This window comes from Dipodomys merriami, unplaced genomic scaffold (genome assembly GCF_024711535.1).
Source record: "Dipodomys merriami isolate MVZ:Mamm:240054 unplaced genomic scaffold, mDipMer1.0.p SCAF_62, whole genome shotgun sequence".
NCBI classification, from domain to species: domain Eukaryota; kingdom Metazoa; phylum Chordata; class Mammalia; order Rodentia; family Heteromyidae; genus Dipodomys; species Dipodomys merriami.
The window spans coordinates 4,683,618-4,706,545 of NW_027206202.1; the positions used below are offsets into that span (position 1 = coordinate 4,683,618).

The window sequence follows — 22,928 nt, forward strand, 5'->3', positions numbered from 1 at the left end:
GCCCACAGGCCCACAAGCAATGGATCAGCTGACCAAGACCGAAGCCTCCAACACCCGGAGTCTAAATATGTCTTTCCTCCCTTGAAGCTGACCCTCTGGAGTATTTGTTCCAGTTGGGAGAAGGGGGCCAGGGGGTGGGGATGAATACAAACATCCCAGAACATGCCTGCGCCCACACACAGACCACGGCAGGTTTTCCTTCGCCCACCCAGTTACCCGCTCTGCTTCCTCTGGGAAGCCTTTCGGGATTTGCTCTTTCTAAATTGAGTTCCTCTCCCCTCTCCCCTTCCTCTCATCCTGTTCCAGGAATGTTGAGAGTATGAAGACATTTTAACAGGATTTACTTCCAGGATAGTGAAAACCAAGGAGTTTGTGAGCTCAGTTTAGAATGCTGACTCCGTGTGACCCGGGACAAATGATTTATCCCAGGCTACTCCTTCACCCAGAACATCGTTTGCTTTCCATTTCCCCAGAGTAAGAAAACCAAAGGCCACTGATGGCCTGGGCCTTCAGCACCCTCTCTGATTTCAGTGTCTTCTCTTGGTTCTTTCCATGCTGATTTCTCTAAATACACAGAATGTATTCACACCCCAGGGCCTTTGCAGTTGCTGGGTATATACTTTCTCCAGCAATGAAGAGTGTATATCAAATAACTCTTAGCAATTTCCATTTGCCTTCCTTTGTTTTTTTTTTCTTTCCACATCACCCGTCACCATCTCACAAACCACCTATTTCCTTATATTGTCTTTCCCTTCACAGCAGAACCCAAGGTTGTTTTAGGGAAAGGATTTGGTCTGTATTGGTCTTCTGCTGTTTGTGTGGTACCTGGAGCAGGGCCTGGCACATAGTAGATGCTTCTTTGCACCAGAGGAATAAACCTTCCTAAACCACCACCACCACCAACAACAACAAAGGAACTGGTTTATGGCAGGTGCTGGTGGCTCATATCTGTAATCCTAGCTACTCAGGAGGCTGAGAACTGAGGGTTGCAACCCGAAGCCAGCCTGAGCAGAAAAAGACCATGAGACTCTACTGTTTAATTAACCACCAAAAAGCCCGAAGTGAACACAGGTGATTCAGTGGTAGAATGGAAAAACCCAGGCCCTGAGTTCAAGCCCCAGGACTGGAAGAAGAAAAGATACTTGAAATGGAGACAGAGACGTGGGAGTTATTGAAACCAGGAGACTATTTTCTTTGTGATGGAGCCATCACAGAAAACAAGGGACCAGGACGAAAGCCACACTGACTTGAGCTACATACTACACAACACCCCCAAATCATCAACATCATCATCCCCTCTCTCCCTAGGGGAACCCAAGTTCTTTCCCCCCACCCTCTCACGGCTTCTCCTTAAGCCCCCAGCAGATCTTCTGGGCAGTCTCTCCCTGGGTAGGGAGGGAGGGGCTTCCAGGGTGTGGGTGGGTGTGGTCCCAGCCCATTGCCATGGAAACAGGGGGCGGAGCTCACACTTTCCACTGGGCTCATTTGACTTGACTTAGAGAATTGGCTTGACTTAGAGCCAAGGAACTGGTGGGGGTTTTTGTTGTTGTTTGGTTTGGGCTGCTGTCCTTCGAGTTTCTGCTTCTACTCCATCCAGCTTGCTTTGTGCTCTGGTTTGTTTCCCAGAGGGTCCAGGCTGGATGCTCTGGTGCCAGGGGAGGATTGAAGTGAGGGGTGGAGCCTGGTGGGAGGTGGGTAGATGATGGACCATCCTCCACCAGCCCCTCATGCTTCCTGTTCCCATCGCCTAGTGACCCAGCCCCGGGCAGTCCTCAGCAGAACCCAAATGGGTAATACTTTCAGCCTCCAAAATGGGAAAAAAGAAAGAAGGAAGGAAGGGAGGGAGGGAGGGAGGGAGGGAAAGAGAGAGGGAGGGAGGGAGGGAAAGGAAGGAAGGAAGGAAGGAAGGAAGAAAGAAAGAAAGAAAGAAAGAAAGAAAGAAAGAAAGAAAGAAAGAAAGAAAGAAAGAAAGAAAGAAAGAAAGAAAACTCTAAGCTGGGCACTGGTGGCTCACACCTGTAATCCTAGCTACTCAGGAGGCTGAGATCTGAGGATCACAGTTTGAAGCCAGCCCAGGGTAGGAAAGTCTGTGAGATTCTTTATCTTCTAAACACCAGAAGTGGCGCTGTGGCTCAAAGTGGTAGAGCACTAGTCTTGAGCAAAAGAACTCAGGGAGAGTGCCCAGGCCCTGAGTTCAAGCCTCACAACCAAGAAAACAAAAAACCTTTTTTCTTCTCTGAAATACCCATCTTCAGACACTTTGTTACAGCAGCCAAACACAACTCATCCAGCGTGCTTAGCTGAGTATCTATCATCTAGATGAGTAGTCTAAAAACACTGGTCTATCTTTCCCAGTGTTTGTTGCTATTTTAATATTTAAAGCATTGTGTTCCCCTCCCACCCTCATCCCCCACACACACTGGATGTCCACCTGGATCCCCTAAGCACACGGGTTTGGGGGCCTCTGGGGGGTGAAGACCTGTCACGTTGCATCTACACACCCACGGCCTCCCACCGCCTGGCCGAGTCATCCAAGGGGTGAAATGGAAGTCCAAATTAAAGTTGTCCTTTTGCTGGATAAAGGATGTGACTCAGAACAGACTCCAGAAATGGTTGTCTTCCATGTGTGCCACTTAGAGCCCAGGAACTCAGTGCTCAGAGAGGAAGCAAATGGGGAGCCCCTCGAAGCGGGTGGGCAGCCCCGCTGCTGTCCAGGGGGGCTGTGTAGGCTCCCAGGACTGGACCCCCACTCCCTCTCAGAGGGTAAATCCCTGTCCTGCCTTAAACCACAGACATCTGTGCACCCCGAGTCCTAGAGGGAGCTCGGAGGGGTGGGGGTCCCTGCCACCCTGGAATAAAGGCCAGCCACTAACAGCCTGGGAGCCCCGGTAGAATCTCCCTGTCCACACACCCCATATTTATTTCAAAGGGGAGCTGATGCAACGCATTAAGCTATGCAACCATCACCCCACTTTAGTAGAAGGCAAGTGCAAAGCTCAGAGAGAGAAAGAGAGTAGCTTGCCTACAATCACTCAGCCGGGGACTGGGAGAGCAGGGTTCAAATCCAGGCAGGCTGCCCAGAGCCACCACTAACTGGGTCCCTGTCACACGGATGTGGCAGCTTGTGCTGGCCCAGGCCATTGGTGCCCCTTACAGCTGGGGCTGCCAGCTGTCACACCTGCATCCCTGCGGGGAAGGGGGTGCTCGGCTTCTGATACAGCCACCACAGGGGGGCTGGGGACAAAGGCCCAGGGAAGGGAACTGGGCAGGGAGGGAAGCCCCCACTGCAGATGGGAACTCCATCCAGCCCCGAGCCACCATGTAGCCCGGATCCTACCACTGGCCCTTGGACTGCACCTGCCAGTTCATACAACTCAGGGAGAATCCAGAGAATCAGTTAAAATGCCGCTGGGTCTGCCCTGGACATGAATAGATAGGTATTCTTCTGCCATGGGTAAGTAATGGCTACTTACAGAGCGCTGATGTCTTGTTAGATTTTATAAGCCATTTAGCTAGACAAAGTGGAAAGGATGGGCGTTGGTGGTGTGTGAATATAGCACGGCTGTTAGATGGGGAAATCCAGCCTCTCTGGATTGTGGTACTTGTTGGATGCAGTGCCCCAAGGCTCATCTCCCCTCCTGCTGCTGAGAAATTGCTATACCTACCCTTCCTCCTCCTTCCTCTTTCTCCCCCACCTCTGCAGGGACCTGCTCCTAAATAAACCATTTGCACTTGACTCCTTTACTGTGTTGTTGCTTTTGAGACTAGGTCTCCATACATAGCCCCATAACTGGCCTCTACCTCATGATCCTCCTGTCTCTGCCTCCTGAACGTAGATTTGACAGGCATGCACCTCCATGCCCGCCTTTGAATGCTTCTTCTCACAGTCTATTTTCCGGGGAGACTCAAAACCCAAGATAATGATCAGCCCTGAGACCTGGGAGTATTCTGTCATTTCTTTGGGCCTCAATTTTACTTATCTGACAAAGAAAACTGGGAATGACCACAGCACAGTCAGGGACATTTTAGGGGAATTACAGGAGTCAGTATTTATCTGTACAGCAGTGAGATGAATAAATGGCACATTGTAAATCAATAAATGCACCCTAAAATGGTCAGGAAAATGCATTCTGAGCCACTTAAAGCATCGTCTAGACAAAGCCAGCCCTGGTGGTCTGTGACTGTCCCCTGTCCCCAAGGTCACCTATCCCAAAAGCTCACTCCAACTCCAGCAGCTCCATTGTATCATCACCCCCAAATTCCTTCCTCCAGAGAAGACGCTAGAAGGTAATTTCGGACGCATTTCGGGTGCTAACTGGTTAGCACGCTGGGATTCTGTTTCTCACATTCAAGGTCAACTGAAATTTCTCGTACGTCTGAGGACAATTTTCGTTCTGTTGGAAACATTTTTTTTTTTTTGTAATCAAGCACTATGGTATGGCACGATTACAATTCAGGCATAAACAAGCATTTGCGGGCTCCCGCTAGAAAGAAAGACACACATTTTGTCGCATGCAGATAAAATAGTTCTCCACTTCAAGCCAATTACGGGCCCAGACAAATGCTCTGTTGGTGGAGAAGATTTGTTGTGGTGGTGATGGTGGTGGTTGTGTTCTGAAATGTCACCCCAACTGCCCCAGGACAGAAGAAATCATTTTGCAAAAACAGAAGCTTCAGTTTATGAAAATACCAGCCCTGGTTTTGGGGGTTTTTTTGGGGGGGGGCTTTTGTTTTTTGTTTTTACAGCCACCATTGTACCATCTTAAACACAGCAACAAAAGGGCAGTACGTGAGCAGAAAGATGGGGGAGAGAGATGGAGAGACTTTGAAAATGGGCTGGGCATCTCTGCTGTCCAGGCCTGTAGGCCCTACAGGTCTATAGGGATGACCTTTCATTATCAAGGTCACTGAAAAATGGCAGAAAAGCTCAAGTCCAGTGAGTTTATTCTACTTGTTTCCAGGGAAACCAACGGGGTCTGAACCATTCTCTCACTCCAGGTTGCGTAGAAGGCTTGGGCTCCACAAACAACACAGGGGCTTAGATTTCTGTTGAGCTGAGGTTTGCAAAACTAAAATGACTCTTGGGATACATGTCAAAAATCAATGCCAACCGGGTGCCAGTGGCTCACGCCTGTCATCCTAGCTACTCAGGAGGCTGAGATCTGAGGACCACGGTTCAGAGCCAGTCTGGGCAGGAAAGTCTGTGAGACTCATCTCCAATGAACCACCAGAAAACCTGAAAAAGAGCTGTGAGCATAAGAGCTCAGGGTCAGTGCCCAGGCCTTGTGTTCAAGACCCATGAATGGCAACAAACAAAAACTCTGCCAAAGGCAGAGTTACTCTGTTATCCTGTTTCTCTGGCCCTACCTCTTCCCTAGCCCTCCCTAGCACTTAGCCCCTGGGCTTTCCCTGCTGCATCCTCACAATAGCTGTTGTTCAGTCTCCTAGAACTGTGATGGAACAAGCCACCCCAGGGCCTTTGCACCTACAGTTCTTTCTGGATGGAAAGCGCTTGGCTCCCCTCTGGCTCATTTCCACTGCATTTCTGCCTCTTTTCAGACAAGGTAATGTTTTTCACATGCTCTCCACACACTCCATCTCTCGTTTGAGAACTTTATGTATGGTCCACACCTTCACAAGGCTTTTGTGTGATTATTTCATAGGAAACAGTAGCTCAGGTCCTTCTAACTCTGCCACAGGACAATGTCTAGGATGCCATTGCTTATCTAAAATTGAGGGCTTCTACCACACGCAGCTCATTCCGTTTGTGTGAGTAAACCAGATCCCCCCAAACGACATTGAAGTGACTCAATACGAGCCTGCCTTTGCCAAAACATCTTCTTGGCAAAACTGGGATAGGTTCTGCTTACCTGCTGCTCCCACATGCCTAAAATTGGGGTTCCACGGTCCCCAGAAAGTGGGGGAGGGTTTATCCAAGGACAGAGTCAAGTGTGACTGGTTTGGGAGAGTTCTCTCAGGGCGAGCAGCCCAAGGGAACCTGTGACAGTCCAGCCTCCATCTTGCCAGGAGGCCCCTCCCCCCAAACCTCACCGGCTTGGCCTCTATATCCTTCTGTTCCCCCTTTCAGTAACTCACCACTCTTCCCATCCACTCAGCCTCAAAGCCAGCTGACCCTGAAGGAGCACTTTTGAGGAAATGGGGAAGGCCAAATTTGGACAGGGTCACAGGAATGACTACACAAGGGGAAGGGTATTTCTCTGGGGTTTTGAAGCATCGATAGGAGTTTTGTAGGAGATGGCACAGCATCGCAAAGGCCTGGGTAGATGCAACCTCACCCACAGAAAATAAAAGAGCCAAGGGAGGTTAGAGGTACTTGTCCCTCTGAGGAGGAGAGAGAGGAGGGAGACTCACCTCAAATTTCTGCCTCAGCTCTTCATTTCCCTCGCTTCCTTCCGGTGGTACAGGCACATTGAAGTACTCTCCCTCCTCCTGGCTCAGCAACTTGAACCTAAGAGGAGACAAAGACAACAGAGGACGCATCTCTGTGGAGACGGCATTACAGGGGCCTCCAAAAGCCTGCAATGAGGGCCTTTTGCTCCCTTGGAGTTTGTGTGGCTGGTTCTGGAGGAGTGTGTGCACACTTGTGTGCCGGCATCTGTGTATATGTACGTGTGTTTGTGTGTAGGGTGTGTGTACATGCGTGTGCAGCCAAGCCCACGAGGTACTTTGGGAACATTCAGTCATCCTCCCCCAAACCAAAAATCCCAAACGTCCCATCATCCAAAACTTTTGGATTACGGAGAAGGCACGGCAAAGAAAACTTTGTTTTATGCAAAAATTCATTTTCACTCTTTGATTCTTGGTGCCATTCCTGGAGCTTGAACTCCAGGCCTGGCTGCTTCCCTGGAGCTTCATTTTGCTCAAGGCTAGCGCTCTACCACTTGAGCCAGAGCACTACTTTCAGCTTTTTTGGTAGTTTTTAGGAGCTAAGAGTCTCGCAGACTTTCCTGTCAGGCTGGCTTCGAACTATGATCCTCACATTTCAGCCTCCTGAGTAGCTAGGATGACAGGCATGAGCCACCGGTGCCTGACTTTTAGCCAACTACCAAAGAAGCCAGAAGTGAAGCTGTGGCTCAAGTGGTAGAGCACCAGCCTTGAGCAAAAAAAGCTAAGTAAGAATATGAGGCACGGAGTTCAAACCCTGGTACACACACACACACACACACACACACACACACACACACACACACACACACACACACACACACACACCACTGTCAAACATCTCCTTCAGACAATGTGAATAGAGTGCGTGGGAAACAAACGAGCTTCCCATTGAGACTCGGGTCATCTTATTATGAATATGCAAATATCCTCACATCCCATCATGAATATGCAAATGCCCCCAACCTCCAAAAATTCCTGAAAGCCCAAACACTTCCGGCTCCACAGCTGTCAGATACGGGGCTCTTGGCCTGTATTCTGAGCACACCGGAGAAATGAAATGGCACAGTGTTGATAGGACACCGAGAACCCTGTCTCCCGACGCTCCTGGCGCTAGGTTCCAGTGACGTGGATCATTTCCCAGGTGCTTTGACCTATGTCCTGTGTGTTCAAGGCTCTGGGGGACTCTGACACACCCGCTGCCCACATCCCTGTCTCCCGCCTGCACATCATACTCATGGCCTTTGGGTGCCATTCTCCAGGACAAGAACTACCCAGCATCCCTTGCGCCTCACCTAGCAAGAAATGAGGTGCTTAGCTAGGCACTGTTGGCTCACACCTGTCATCATAGAAACTCAGGAGGCTCAATTCTCAGGATCATAGTTTGAACCCAGCCTGGACAGACAAATCTAGAGACTCGTATGTCCAAAGAACCAGCAAAAAGTTGCAAGTAGAGGTGCGGCTCAATGGGCAGAACACCAGCCTTGAACAACAACAACAACAAAAGCTAAGCAAGAGGAAGAGGCACCAAGTTCAAGCCTGGTACTGCTGCCCGCGTGTGTGCACGCACGCGTGCATACACACACACACACACCATGCCTTAGGGCTGGCTGGCACACATAGCATTACCACAACTGTCCACAGCAGTCTGTTCTGACTATAAAACACCTAAGTGTAATTGAGCATCAGTAATAAAAATGTAAATGCAAAGCTAGCTGTTGAAAAGCCTCGGTAAATACTGGCGAGTTAGAACCGAAATTAAAAACACACCTGCAGACCTTGGATGGGAACAAAAGCCAGGACAGGAGGAACAAAAGCTTAGAGGAATTACCTGCCCCCCTGCACGCCCGGACTCATTATCCTGAAAGAGCCGACTACCAGCGGAGGGAGGAAAAACCAATTAGCAAAATACTCAACTGCAAGTCAAAGACAAGCCCAAAACAAACCCCGAGAGGAGAGGAAAGGGAGCCACAAATCTCACAGCTCCTTCTCAGAAGAAAAAGTAAACAAGCAGAACAGATGAATTCCTGGGCGATCAAGGGGAACGAAAGGAGAATGGCATTAACACATGGATCGGGGAAGGAGAGGCCCAGCCGGCAGACATGGAGCCATGGGAGGAGAGAGACAGATCAGAGGGGCTCAGGCTGGTGCCTGGCATCTGGGGGGTCTCCTCTGTGGCTGCTGACACCCCATCTTAAGTTACAGCCATCTGGGTGTCGCTTAAGGACCCGGTTCTGAAGATGGTGTCACAGGGTGTGACAGAGGGACTCAAGGCATCCAAACCGCAGTGAGCGGAGCCAATGGAACCTGGTGCCAGTGTTTCTCACACCTGTCAGCCTAGCTACTCAGGAGGCTGAGATCTGAGGATCGAGATTCAAAACCAGCCCGGGCAGGAAAGTCCATGAGACTCGTATCTCCAGTGAACCCCCCAGAAAACCGGAAGTGCCATTGTGGCTCAAAGTGGTAGGGCACTAACCTTGAGTGAAAAAGCTCAGGGACAGCGTCCAGGCCCCGAGTTCAAGCCCCATGACCGCATGCTTCTATCACTTGAGCAGCACCTCCATCCCTTGCCAACTTGTTTCCATTTTCCTTTTTCTATGAATTACCTGAATACCAGTCCCTCACATCTTCTGGGTTTTTTTTTTTTCCTGCTGCTTTTTTTTTTTTTTTTTTTTTGGTTGGTCCTGGCGCTTGAACTCTGGGCCTGGGCGCTATCCTTCAGCTCTTTAGCTCAAGGTGAGCACTCTACCACTTGAGCCACAACACTACTTCCAGTTTTCTTGTGGTTAATTGGAGATAAGAGTCTCATGGACTTTTCTGCCCGAGCTGGCTTTGAACCGTGATCCTCCAATCTCAGCCTCCTGAATAGCTAGGATCAGAGGCATGAGCCACCGGAGCCCAGCTTTCCTGCTGCTTTTGTCCTTAATGCACTTATGCAAAACCTTGACAAATGCTCATTGTCTGTTTCATAAGAATTATGTTTTTAACTGCCTGAGAATGGTGCATAACTTAAAGGGGCTTTTTAAATTACTTTTCCTCCCTCAACATCAACTTCTCGTGTGTAATTTCTTGCTCAGGGTTTACCTCCAGCCCATTTCCTGCCACAGGTTAAGTTCACGAGGCTGTGTCTGTCTCAAACTGTGAGAGGTCCCTGAAGACTAAACCCTAGCAGACATTCAGGTCAGCAAAGCAGAGCAAGGGCAGGAAGTTGTAAGGTAGATGGGACCCAACAGGTTTAGTCCAGAAAGCACAACACTTTCTGGCAAAACACTTGATGGTGGTGGTTGTGTTTCCTTTTCTTCCACTTGGCACTGAAAAAGGTCCCGGATGAGATAATTCAGAAATAAGATGGTTTTATCTCCAAGAAATAAGAGCTGTGCCTATGGGTACTTTTAAACTGACTGTGGTAAGCGGGGCTGTTTGAATTCAGGTCCTTCCTCACAGTGCTGAAGACTCCACCTTCCATGCTGGAGATACTGCCAGTGGGCAGTTTGTTGTTGTTGTTTACATGTGAAGGGAGCCGTGTTAAATCTCCAGAAGAGAAGAGATGTGGTGACTGATCTTGGCCTGGCTAGTACTCTCCAGGGAGACTCCTCCCTTAGGGAATTGAAATCGGACAGATGTGTTTGATTAAACCATGAGAACCACTTTAGTGCTCTGCTGGCTTGCCAAGTCCTGGCATTGTGTCACGTGGGGCAGGTGTGTGATTACAAGGGGAGGCGGGGTGGGGAGTGAGGCCTGGGGCTGGCTCTGTCCTAGTGGATGGTGGCCAAACAACGCTTCCCAAGTATTTTTAAATACTAGCAATTCATTCCTCTTCTTGATCCTCCTCTTCCTCCTTTTTTCCCTCTCCTCCCTCTTCCTTCTCCTTTCTCTTCCTCTTCTTTGTCCTCCCCCTCTCCTTCTCCTTCCTCCACTTGGCTTGTTTCTTTGCTCATACATTGATTTTGAGACAGACACAAAGTCTCACTAATGAGCCCAGGCTGGCCTTAAATTTCCAATCCTCCTGCCTCAGCCTCCTGAGTACTGGAATTACAGGCATGCACCACCATCACACTTGGCTTTTTCATTAACCAAGTAAGATGTGTCTGTGAGGAGATCTAAGCCACCAACTGTCTCTTTTGGCTTCTGCTTGTTTTTTGTCTTTCTTTTTTTTGGGGCGGGGAGGGGAGAAGCAAAATATGCCTGATCTCGGGTTTGCTAGCCTAAAATCGATGGCTGTTTCCAGAGGAAAAAAAAAATCTTTCTTACCAGCCATCCACACCAGCTTTCTGCAGTTCAGAAATCCCAAATGACAACGAGCCCATGAAGTCATTCCTGCTAGTCAGGTCCCAGTCCCAGATCTCCACCGACAGCCTCCTATCTTTGTCCGATTCCTTTAGCTGACTGAAGGAGAGAAAAAAAAAAAAGGGAGAGAGAAACAGGTCAGGCCTTCCTGAATCCTCAAGAAAATAAAATGTACAAGCAGACAAGACCCAGAGATAGACATGTTTTAAACACTGCAAGCTACTGCAAGAAACACGCCCAGTCCCCACTCCCCAGAGGCTTTTCCTGACTGGCAGCGGATGGCAGAAGCTAGAGAAAGCCAGGACTAGCTCCCACGAAAACCACCTTAGCTGGGTCAGCAGCTCTAGGCCTTCACTGAGTTCATGGTGTTTGGGAAGTCCTGCTGTCAATCACTGAGGAACCACAGTACCCACTGTATAACTGGGGTGATTGGGGGAAGGGAGTGTTCACACTCACGTGTGTGTGTGTGTGTGTGTGTGTGTATGCACTTGTGACTTAAAGACACAACTGAGAAAGTATCTGGGGAGAAGGGGGCTGGTTGAGTCACAGAAAAGGGTTGTGAGCTGAGGGTGGCCCTGGTTGACATTTCAAGTGTTTTTCTGGTTTTTCCCTGGAAAACGGTAGAGAATCTGGGGCTACCCCTAAGGAACCCAAAGGTCACCAGGTGGCCAGAAGTGTCAGCCAGTGACCAGAAGCACCAGCCCATAGCTGGAACCATGATCTCTGACCTATTGCCCAAGGTGAACCCTGCTGCACCCAAAGCCACTATGGGCCTTAAGAAAACTGCCTTCAGGTTGTGTAAGAACCATCTAGAAAGCGGGGAAGAAATGAAGCGATGAAGTTAGAACCTAACTAGGGTCTGTTACACATCAGCTGGCTGTGGTCGTGAATGCCTGTTGGTCAGATGTGGGTTACCTGTTGGTCCCAGATTCCTCCTGGCCGAGGAAGGCCCTCGAGGGACACTGGTAGAGATCCTTCTGGAGAGGTGATCACCAACTCTGTGGCAGGTTGGGGGTCCTACAGCATCCCTTCACCTGCAGCACGCTGAGTGGCCCCCATCCTATTCGCTCCCTACATCACACTTTCTCAGTTCTACTTTTAAGATAGGTTCTATCGCCAGGTACTGGTAGCTCAGACCTGTCATCGCAGCTACTCAGGAATCTGAGGTCTGGAGAATTATAGTTAGAAGCCAGCACAGACAGAAAGTCTGCGAGACTCCATCTCCAGTTAGCCAGCAAAATGCTAGACTGGAGGTATGGTTCAAATGGTAGCATGCCAGCCATGAGCAAAAAGAGGTCCAGGGGTCAAGCCATAGTGTCAACACACACAAATAAAAACATAAAAAACAATGCTGGGTGCTGGTGACTCACGCATGTCATCTTAGCTTACTCAGGAGGCTGAGATCTGAGGATCATAGTTCAAAGCTAGCCCAGGCAGGAAAATTCACTGGGCTCTCATCTCCACTTAAAAAGCCAGCAGTAGAGCTGTGGTTCAAGTGGTGGAGAGTTAGCCTTGAGAAAAAAACACTCAAGCCTTGAGTTCAAGCCCCAACATATAAATAAATTAAGAAATTTAAAGTAAAATAAAATATGTGATATATATATATATATATATATATATATATATACACATATGCATATATGTATATATATTGCTTGAACCACAGATGGCTCATGGAGGGAAGTGAGGTAAAGGGAAGGAAAGGAAAGGAAACAGGAAGTGAGGGGAGGTCCTTCCTTATCAGGTAACCCACGTCCGTCCGTAGCTGCTAACTGCCCAGGCTTAGTGGCCTCCATGTCAACTTACAATCGGAAGGTCTCATTCCACTCAGGATTGAGGGAGCATTTGATGGTTTTGGTCTTCTGCTTGCTCTCGCTTTTGGGATCAGGGATGAGTTTCAGTTTTACATAGGGGTCGGACAAGCCATTGGGGTCCATAGGGACAAGGTTTTTAGCATCTCTAACTGGAAAAGAAAAAGCAGTTTAAGCATTAACCATGCCCCTAATGACCAAACACCTTTTAGAACACAACAGACAATCCATCCCCCACCACAGCCACCCAGGCACTGAAGATGGCTGCAGAATGTACATCCTTCCTCAGTCACCCCTGTACAGAGGGAATGTGCATTCTACAAACACCAACGGTGCCAGGCCCCCGTGAATCACACTTATGATCCTAGCTACTCAAAAGGCTGAGATCCAAGGCTTGCAGCTGAAAGCTTAGCCCAGGCAGGGAAGTCAGTGAGACTCTTATCTCCAATCAACCACCAAAAAACAGGTCAGAAGTGAAGTTGTGGCTCAAGTAGTAGAGCACCAACCTTGAATGAAAAAGCTCAGGGAAAATGCCCAGGCCTTGAGTTCAAGCCTCAATAACAGCACCAAAAAAAGGCAGGAAGGATGGAAGGAAGGATGGAAGGAAGGATGGAAGGAAGGAAGGAAGGAAGGAAGGAAGGAAGGAAGGAAGGAAGGAAGGAAGGAAGGAAAGAAGGAAGGAAGGAGGGAGGGAGGGAGGGAGGGAGGGAGGGAGGGAGGGAAAGAAGGAAAGGAGGAAGGAAGGAAGGAAGGAAGGAAGGAAGGAAGGAAGGAAGGAAGGAAGAAAGGAAGGAAGGAAGGAAGAAAGGAAGGAAGGGGAAAGAGAGAGGGAAAAAGAAAGAAAGCGAGAAAGGGGAAGGAAGAAAGAGAGTAGGGAGGGAGGGACAGCGGGAGAAGGAAAGATCCAAGGTAATATATTTAATCCAAAAATGAATCAAATTATGTGCTAGAAGTTGAATATATAATGACTCGTACCAGAAATGCAAGGATGATTCAACCTTCCGAAATCTATTATTAATACACTCATCAATTTATAGGTGAAAGGAGAAAACCTTAAGGTCGTTGTAGTTATCTGGAAATAGCAGAGACATTTCTTAACAGGATCAGGGCTGTCTGAAATAACTGCAACACAGAGCCGGGTGAACTCAATCCCATTAAAGCCAGGAGTAAGACAAAGATACCAATTTCCACACCATCATCAACATCTTCTCTCAATGTTCCACAGATGAAATAAGACAACAAGAGCAAGAGTTCTGCAGGTTCAAAATGACAAGATAGCTGGCCCCGCTGGCTCACACCTGTCATCCTATCTACTTAAAGAGGCTGAGATCTGAGGATTGAGAGTTCAAAGCCACCCTGGACAGGAAAGTCCATGAGACTTTTATCTCTAATTAACCACCAAAAGCCAAAAGTGGAGGTATAGCTACAGTGGTAAAGTGCTAGCCTTGAGCAAAAAAGCTCAGGGTCAGTGACCAGGCCTTGAGTTCAGGCCTGGTACCAGCACACACACACACACACACACACACACACACACACACACACACACACACAAATTCATGCATAGCACAGAATTGAGATCATAGAAAACACTCCATAAATGATAGTGGCATTGTTATTATAATTATTATATATTATTCTTATTATTATTTTATAGTGCCCTCTTTTCCTACATGTGTCTGTTTTTATGCAGACTTAACCACTCCTAAATAGGCCAATAGTTAACAAAACCACCTGAGCTATTTCTTCTTGAAAACTGTGCCCTTGACCCTCCTGTTTGACCTTCTCAACCCTGGGGGAGCAGAAGGATCACCAGAGTCCATCCCAGGACCCATCCCACACAGTGATGCCGGTTTGAAAATTCTTTTTTTTGGGGGGGGGGGTCTGGTCGTGGGGCCTGAACTCTGGGCCTGGGCGCTGTCCCTCAGCTCTTCAGCTCAAGGCTAGCGCTCTACCACTTGAGCCACAGTGCTACTTTCGGCTTTTTGCTTTTTGCTTATGTGGTGCTGAGGAATCGAACCCAGGGCCTCGAGCATGCAAGGCAAGCGCTCTACCACTGAGCCACCTTCCCAGCCCCCCAGTTTGAAAATTCTGAGTGTGTTCATTTGCTTCTCTGACAAGTTTCCAAGCTGAGGCCGGAGCTGGCCCACAGAGAACCCTGGCTGGCACAGTTCTGCAGATTGACGCTTTCTTAAGATACCAACACGGCTCTCCCCCATCGAGGAAGATCCCCAACTGTTATTTTCTCTCATTTCTTGAACCTTCCAAGGAAAATAGCAGGTGGCAGTTTGTAGTCTGGAATGGCACTTCCATCATAGAGTGAACTGCACTTCAAAAAAAAAAACAACCCACCATGATTGATGACACATGGAAGGGCCAGAAACTTGTCTGTCTGTGTGATTGACAACACATATGCAAGTAGAAACAGCTCATCTTTCTTCTCTCTGCTAACACCACTTCCCCTAGTTCCATGCTTTATGAACTGACACCATAAATACAAGTGTTGGTAGGGAAGGGAAGTCTTGCATTTTAAGTGCAAGATCCCTAGGCAGAATGATTTGTCTAGTGAAGTACTGAAAGCACATGCCTGTAATCCTAGCTACTCAGGAGGCAGAGATGTGAGGATCACGGTTCAAAGCCAGCTTGGACAAGAAAATCTATGAGACGTTTATCACCAATGAACCACCAGAAAGCAGGATGTGGTGCTGTGGCTCAAACTGGTAGAGTGCTAGCCTTGAGCAGAAGAGCTCAGAGACAGCACCCCTGTCCTGAGTTCAAGCCCTAGGACCGACAAAAAACAAGCAAACAAAAAAAAAACATGACCTGTCTTGAGCATCGACCTCCCCACAAAGCAATCATTCTCTCTGGATCACGACCTCACCTTTGAAGATCTTTTGTCCACTTGAATCTAAGACACTAAAATTTTCTGGGAGAAATGGAGGAGAATTGATTCTGGAATGGTTGGTGTTCCAACCTGCCAGAGCTCTGGCTAGAGAACACATTGCATAAGAGCAGTTGGTGATAGCTACAGGCGAGGCTCCAAAGGCCTGGCCTTTGTGAAACTATTCAAAGTCAAGCCTTATTTCCCAGAAGACAAGAGTGCTCCACACGAACCTCTCTAGACCACGCTTGGTGGGACCCACTGTTGATTTTCCCTGAGATACGTTTCCTTACTGTCTTTGTTGGAATCCAGGCAGCCCAGATGGCACAAAATGCTTCACCAAGAGTAGAAATAGGAATCTTTCTCCCCTGGTGGAAGTTTGCTAAATGTGCAGAGAGGCACTGGGTCTCCAGAGGGCATTGCTTGCTTTGGACATGGAGCTGGAAAGGGAGTCAAATTCATTTGCTTCCATCATTTCAGAGAAAGCCCGACCTCTGCTTTCTGTGTAAAAGTTATTTACGCCAGGTGCTGGTGACTCACACCTGTCATCCTAGCTGCTCAGGAGGCTGAGATTTGAGGATCAATGTTTGAAGCCAGCCCAGGCAGGAAAGTCCATGAGACTCTTAGCTCTAATTAATCACCAAAAAGCTGGAAATGGAGCTATGGCTCAATGTGGTAGAGTGCTAGCCTTGAGTGAAAAAGCTCAGGGATAGCTCCAGGCCCTGAGTTCAAACCTCAGGACCACTACCAAAAAAAACCCAGAAACAAAGCAAAATTTGTGCACTGTCATTCTGCCCCTAGAGAGGAAACTCTAACTTTTGGTCTGTTGAAAGTGCATGCCTCTGCTCACCAACTATCCTACAACTTTTACTACATTTCACACCTTGCTTAAATTCTTCTCTTGCCAGATACCAGGACCAAGTTCAATTAGGTGTGCTGACTTCCAGGAAGAGGTTAAGGGAGTGGAACTGGGAAATGTGGACAAAAAGACTTTAACTTCTCTATCTGTCACATTTTAAATTTCTTCCAGAGAGAACAGATTCCTGTATTCATTCTGTTGTTAAAACTGGTAACTGGCGGCTCATGCCTGCAAATCCTAGCTACTGAGAAGGCTGAGATCTGAGGATTGTGGTTCAAAACCAGACTGAGCAGAAAGTCTGAGAAACTTTTATCTCTAATTAACCACTAAAAAGCTGGAAGTGGACCTATGGCTGAAGTAGTAGAACACTAGCCTTGAACAACAACAACAACAAATGGTCAGTTGAGGAGGGGGGAGGGAAGGGATGGTAGGGGAAAATCAAAGGAGGAGGCAACAATGCTTGATAAGAAATGTACTCATTACCTTGTCATGTAACTATAACCCCTCTGTATAGTATTTTCACAATAAAAACTCATTAAAAATGACCAGGACCAGCACCCATGCCCTGAGTTCAAGCCCCAGGACCAGCACACACATACCCTCACCAAAACCACTTAGGATTTGAATCACAGAACTGGGAAAATGATCTCCATACTACATAACTCAGATACTCAAGGCCCCTGTATGGGATCAGTAGGACCTCTCAGCACATGCCCCAGTGTCTAACAAGAGGAAGAGACACTAAGTGACTGGCAAGTTGCATTGTTGCTCCTGTACTGTTCTTGTCAATGCCAGGGAACAATTCCTAATGGCTGATAGATTCCCTAGGCCTCTGTTGAACTTTCAGTGCAGCATTGGATCAACACTACATTTCTTCCTTGTACAACTATTCTTTTCATGTGCAAGACTACATCCTTGTTCTTGAGAAATACACACAGAAATACTTTCAGATCAGTGACAAACAGGACCCCAACTTGTTCTCAGTTGGTCACCAGTGGCTCACATCTGGAATCCTAGCTATTCAGGTAGCTGAGACCTGAAAAATCATAGTTCAGAGCCAGCCCAGAAACTCCCCCCCCCCAAAAAAAAAAAAGTCCACAAGATTTTCCTCTCCAATTAACCAGCAAAATGAAGTACTGGAGACATGGCTCAAATGGGAGAACACTAGCCATGAGCAAGAAAGTCCAGTGGGAAAGAAGCTCTGAGTTCAAACTCTAGTATAGGCACAAAAACAAAAACAAAGTTAGACTCAAATGGTTGAGGGAAAAAAATGCACCTATGGAACAGTAATTAATAGAGAGAATACATAGCTTAATTAATAGAGAGAATACATACCTCTGCAACACAGGTACCGGATGCTTCTGTTGCTCTTTGCTTGACAATCTAGCTTCAGGTCCCTTTAGGTTCAATTCCTCTGTGTGATGTTTGCTGTTTCATACCCTGAGTTTCTCTGACCCAACACTGTTGCTTTTGTGACCCCTGCTAGCCCAAGTCCCCTCTTCCAGCCTCTTAGCTCATTGCCTATAGTAGCTTCATCCCATAGGCTCTGATTACAAAGCCACAGACACGTAGCACCTAAGCACATCATGGCCCCAGAGGCTTCTAACACAGCTGGCTTCCTGTCACTGCTGGCACAGCTGTACGATTGTCACACATCTAATTATCCATGTTGAGACAGGCTTTTTCAGCTGGGCCCATCATGGCATCTATTGAAGAAAACCTGTCAGACGATACGGTAAAGACGGGACGAAGATGGGAGCAAGTGTGTGTGAAGCCAGATCGAAATTAGCTCTGACCTCACACCTGAGTTGAAATCCTATCTCGGCCTTGGTCACACCAATTGGGTGAGTTGTGCTTTGTCAAAAGACTCTTTGAGCCTAAGTTTTTTGGCCCCCAAAATGCTGATAAAACTACTGCCAAGTCAGGGAGAGGGTGGGTGGGAGGTGGGTAGATAATCCCTAGGGTTGTCATTGGATCCTGAAAAAGAGTCCAAGTTTCAACAACAACAACAACAAAAAGTTAGATGAAGACCTGTGTTAGTCAGCCATCTGTTGCTGTGACAAGATACTGGAGAGAAATCTGAAAGCAGGAAGGACTGCTTACAGAACACAGTTTCAGGCCACGGGCTCTGGGAATCCTGTCTCTGGGATGTGGGGAGGTGGTACATCATGGCGGAAGGTACGGTGGAGGAAAGCTGCTCACAGCATGGTGGTCAGGAAGCAGAGAGAAGTACAGGGTGGGCGGGGCTAAGATATATCCTTCAAGGACCCACCTCCAGTGACCTCTTTCCTCTAGCAAGGTCCTACCTCCTAGTGGCTTATTCCACCATGAACCTGTTGATGAAGAGAACACCTCATTATCCAAACACCTCTCAACAATACCACCGGCTGGGGAGCATGAGCCTGAAAGGGAGGATTTCACATCCAAAAGCCTAACTTTACCCTCATGATAGAGGATAATGTTGTTAAAATAAGGCAACTAGTAGAAGCCCAACAAATGCTGATTTCCTTTCTCCCTAAATTTAGAGCAAATCACATAGCAAAAGGCATATCATGAACAAGACAAATTTCAGGGTTCACAGCCTATCTCCTATTGGTGCGATTCTCACACCAATGGAGCTTGGAGGGTGACATGAAGCCAAATGCAAAACGTTCGATTATAATCAGGATCCTTTTTCTTTCCAACACAGCTACTTAAAGAGTTTCATGTGGAAAGGCATCTCTGAACACAAATATATTTTAAAATTTGTATTGATGTAAGAATAACACATCTTTATGGGGGTATACTGGGATAGTCTGGTGCTTTTTTACACATTGCATATTGATAAGCTCAAGACACTCAGTATATCCAGTTATCTCAAACCTGGATTATCTCCTTGTGATGAGTATCATCAAAAATCCTCTCTCCAGCCAAGTACCAGTGGGCTCACGCCTGTAATCCTAGCTATTCAGGAGACTGAGATCTGAGGAGTGAGGTTCAAAGCCAGCCCGGGCAGGAAAGTCTGTGAGACTCTTATCTCCAAAAAGCTGGAAGTAGAAAGCTGAGGCTCAAGTGCTAGAGCCCTAGTCTTGAGGAAAAGGGCTCAGGGATAACACTCTAGCCCTGAATTCAAACCCCAGTACTGTCACACACACACACACACACACACACAAACACACACACACACACACACACACACACAAAACCTAAGGACAAAATTATCTAAAAAATGACAAAAGACAATTGACCAATGTAATAACAATTTCTTCTTTAGACACTTAGGTAAACAGGAATAGATGAATGCCTTTCTTGATATGATAAATACACCAAAGGCTTTCACCATGCCTAATGGCAAAACTCTAGAGGTATATCTATTTAAAACCACAATCAAATTAAGAAGGTCCGTATCATTACTGTGATTTTGCATCCCTCTGGAAGTGCCAGCCAATGCAATCACAGAAGAACAAACCATAAGAGACCTCAACGTCAAAAAAGAGGACATACAATTAGCTACTGTTGTCTGGCTATGCTGAGAGCAAATCTCAAAGGTGCTAGCACGTGATTAACACCATTTTTCTTGTTTGGAGCCTTGATCAATTTTTTCCCCATTTTTAATCTCAGCCATTTCAAGGAGAATGTAGAAGAAGGAGATATTCAATACACAGCCTTGGTTGAACATGAGTTACGTTTTTAATTAGAAAACAAAAAGTAACTACAAATCTGAGAGAAAGAAATCCCTGTGTACTGGTGTAATGGGAAGCCACTCTTGTGTATGTGTGATGTGTGTGTGTGTGTGTGTGTGTGTGTGTGTGCATGCGCACATGCGCATGTGCATGCACATACACATGTGCACGTGCCAAGACTTAAAACTCTATTTCTTGGCTTGTATGCTCATGACTGGCACTCTACCACTTGTGCCATTCCTCCAACCCTTCAAGTCTGCTGGTTAACTTGACATAAGAGTCTCGCAGACTTTTCTACCCTGGTGAGCTTCTAACTTCAGTCTTCAGATCTCAGCCTCCCGAGTTGCTAGGATGACAGGTGTGAGCCACCAGCCCTCAATACCTACACAGACATTATTCCTAGTAGACTAGAATTGAATACAAAACCACAGATGGCTCTCCAAATTCAAGTCAGCTGATTTCCCCCAAAGTTCTGTATCTGTGTGTAAACTACCATTCACATGCAACTTCTGTGCTTGAAACCAGAGAGCTGGAAATCTGAATTCATGTCCTGATAAACTTAATGTAGCATCACTTAGAAAGGTGTCACATTTTGGTCATTCAGTTCATGGGATAGATAAGTGGATGGATAGATAGATTGATGATGTACAGATGATGCACAGATAGGTGGGTAGATGAGTGGGTGAAGGGAGAAACAGGTAAATGAATGAATGAATGATGGATAGATGGATGGACAGAAAGATGGAGGAAGGAAGAGAGGGAGGAAGGGAAGGAAAGAAGGAAAGAAGGAAAACACTGGTAATCTTCTCATTGTCAGTTTATTGTAATTTTACCGAACTATCCACATCTCAAAACCATTCTTTATAGCACCCATTTAATCCTCCCTTTTCCTGTATTTTTCACCACTGCATGAGTGTGAGTGTGAGCGGGTACACACATACACCCCATGAATCCAGAGATCACCCCTTCCTTCACAAGGAGCACCTACTGAGCTCCCCTGGGAGATTCCCCCAAACCCAGCTTCTTCATACCTAACACACCCCAATGACATGGACAATCGTCCCTCTGGGGTATAACATATGCCACTCCAAGGCAGGGCACAGCATTTGGAACTTTCGGCAGAGAGAAGACAAACTCCTCAGAGCAGAAGAGAAGCCCTTCCGTGAACATACATCTGTGCCCCTCTGGCTGGCCAGAGCAGGTGGGGGTGGGGAACATCTTCATTCTGTCTGGGACAGATGGTATATGGGACTGAGAGTACAAGAAGTCACCGCTATTCCCTGTTTGGAGACCATCTCCCTTGAGCTTTAGGGACAAAGGCTTGCTGCAGCCTATCCTACCCCCTCCAGGCAGGAACGAGGATGGGGTGCCACCGGTCCCCTCATTGTCTGGGCACCAGAGGAGCTGTAAGCAAGGGACAGAGCTGGTGCAATGTCCAGCCCCTCCGCTGCTGTGGCTTGCTGACATGGCTTTGGGCGCTGCTTGGCAATGTGATTATTTCTAAAGATGTGACATAAATACTAACACAAGGTCCCTGGAGCTGCAGAGTCGCTACTTGGAAGCTTAATTTGGACATTCAATCAAAACTGTCTGAAGGCGCCTTTGCACAGCCCAAGCAGCAAAAGAAGCCAGAAGCCCCACAATCTGCGATCGCTAAGCGATGGGTTTAATTTCCAAAGGCTCAGGACAAAAGCCTTCCCAGCACCGAGGAAGGGGGACTCACCCCCTCCCCTAGACAAACACTACACAGTGCTCATTTCTTCAATGGGCTCCCTGCTTTGATAGAAAACCCCTATCTGCATTAACCACACCACTGAGTCACCGATTCAAAGGTTTTGGTTTGGGGGTTGTTTTTTTTTGTTTTTTTTTGTTTTTGAAAACCTGACAGCCACATTCTCACATCGTGTTTCTCAGACAGTCAGGGGAAAAGGACTGTCATTGGAAGATAAGTTTTCCGTTTCTTCTGCACTTCCTGGAGGGGGGAGGTGGAGAAAACATCTGTTAGAAGGTGGAACATCCCAACAAAAGGAATGTCTTCTTTTATGTGCTACTAAATGTCCTCAGTGGCACAGAAGCACTAAAAAAGGAGTCTGCCTGCCCAGCCCATGGGTGGATGAGTGGGTGGATGGGTGGATGGATGGATGGATGGATGGATAGGTGGGTGGGTGGATGGATGGGATGGATGGACGATGGATAGGCAGATGCACAGATAGATGGATGGGTGTGTGAGTAGATGGATGGATGGATGGATGGATGGATGGATGGATGGATGGATGGATGGATGGATGGATGGATAGAATGGGGTGTGGGTGGGTAGACAGATGGATGGAAGGATGGGATGAGGTGGGTGTGTGGATGGTTGATGGATGATGGATGATGACTGGGCAGATGCCTAGAGATGGATGGGTGGATGGATAGATGGAAGGATAGGATGGGATAGAGAAGTGGATGGATAGATAGGTGGATGGTGTATAGATGGATGCACAGATGAGTGGGTGAAGGGAGAGACAGGTAAATGAATGAATGATAGATGGAGGGACAGAAAGATGGAGGGGGGAAGGAAGGAAGGAACGAAGGAAGGAAGGAAGGAAGGAAGGAAGGAAGGAAGGGGAAGAGAAGGAGGGAGGGAGAGAGGGAGGGAAGGAGGGAAAGAAGGAAAACACTGGTATCCTTCTCATTGTCTTTTTATTGTAATTTTACCAAACTATCCACATCTCAAAACCATTCATTATAGCACCCATTTAATCCTCCCCTTTCCTGTGTACACACACACACACACACACACACACACACACACACACACACACACACACACACACATTCAAAACACTTCCAGCCTTATCATCAGCTGACCAGCACGGCCCCCCGCAGCGCCCCCAGCATTGGGATAGGTATCTCGGGAGAACCTTTGATATATTCCAGTGTTAACTTCAGTTGCTGAACTGTGAGGAAATCAAGGAGACTACAGGACAACGGCTGGCGGGGGAGGGGTACTGACTAGAGGCTAAGAAGTGTCGCTGGAATGT

The 22,928-nt window shown here is 47.5% G+C and overlaps 1 protein-coding gene across 2 annotated transcripts in view; it reads right to left on the minus strand.

Moving 5' to 3' along the window:
* The window catches only part of Prkcb (protein kinase C beta), a 300,272-nt gene that overhangs the window by 81,019 nt on the left and 196,325 nt on the right, over positions 1-22,928 (minus strand). For both annotated transcript variants that reach the window (XM_070004318.1, XM_070004319.1), the window contains exons 6-8: positions 12,499-12,655; positions 10,657-10,791; positions 6,373-6,469 (exon numbers count right to left, since the gene is read on the minus strand). In XM_070004318.1, coding sequence (XP_069860419.1) covers positions 6,373-6,469; positions 10,657-10,791; positions 12,499-12,655 — 389 coding nt within the window. The remainder of the gene's footprint in view (positions 1-6,372; positions 6,470-10,656; positions 10,792-12,498; positions 12,656-22,928) is intronic.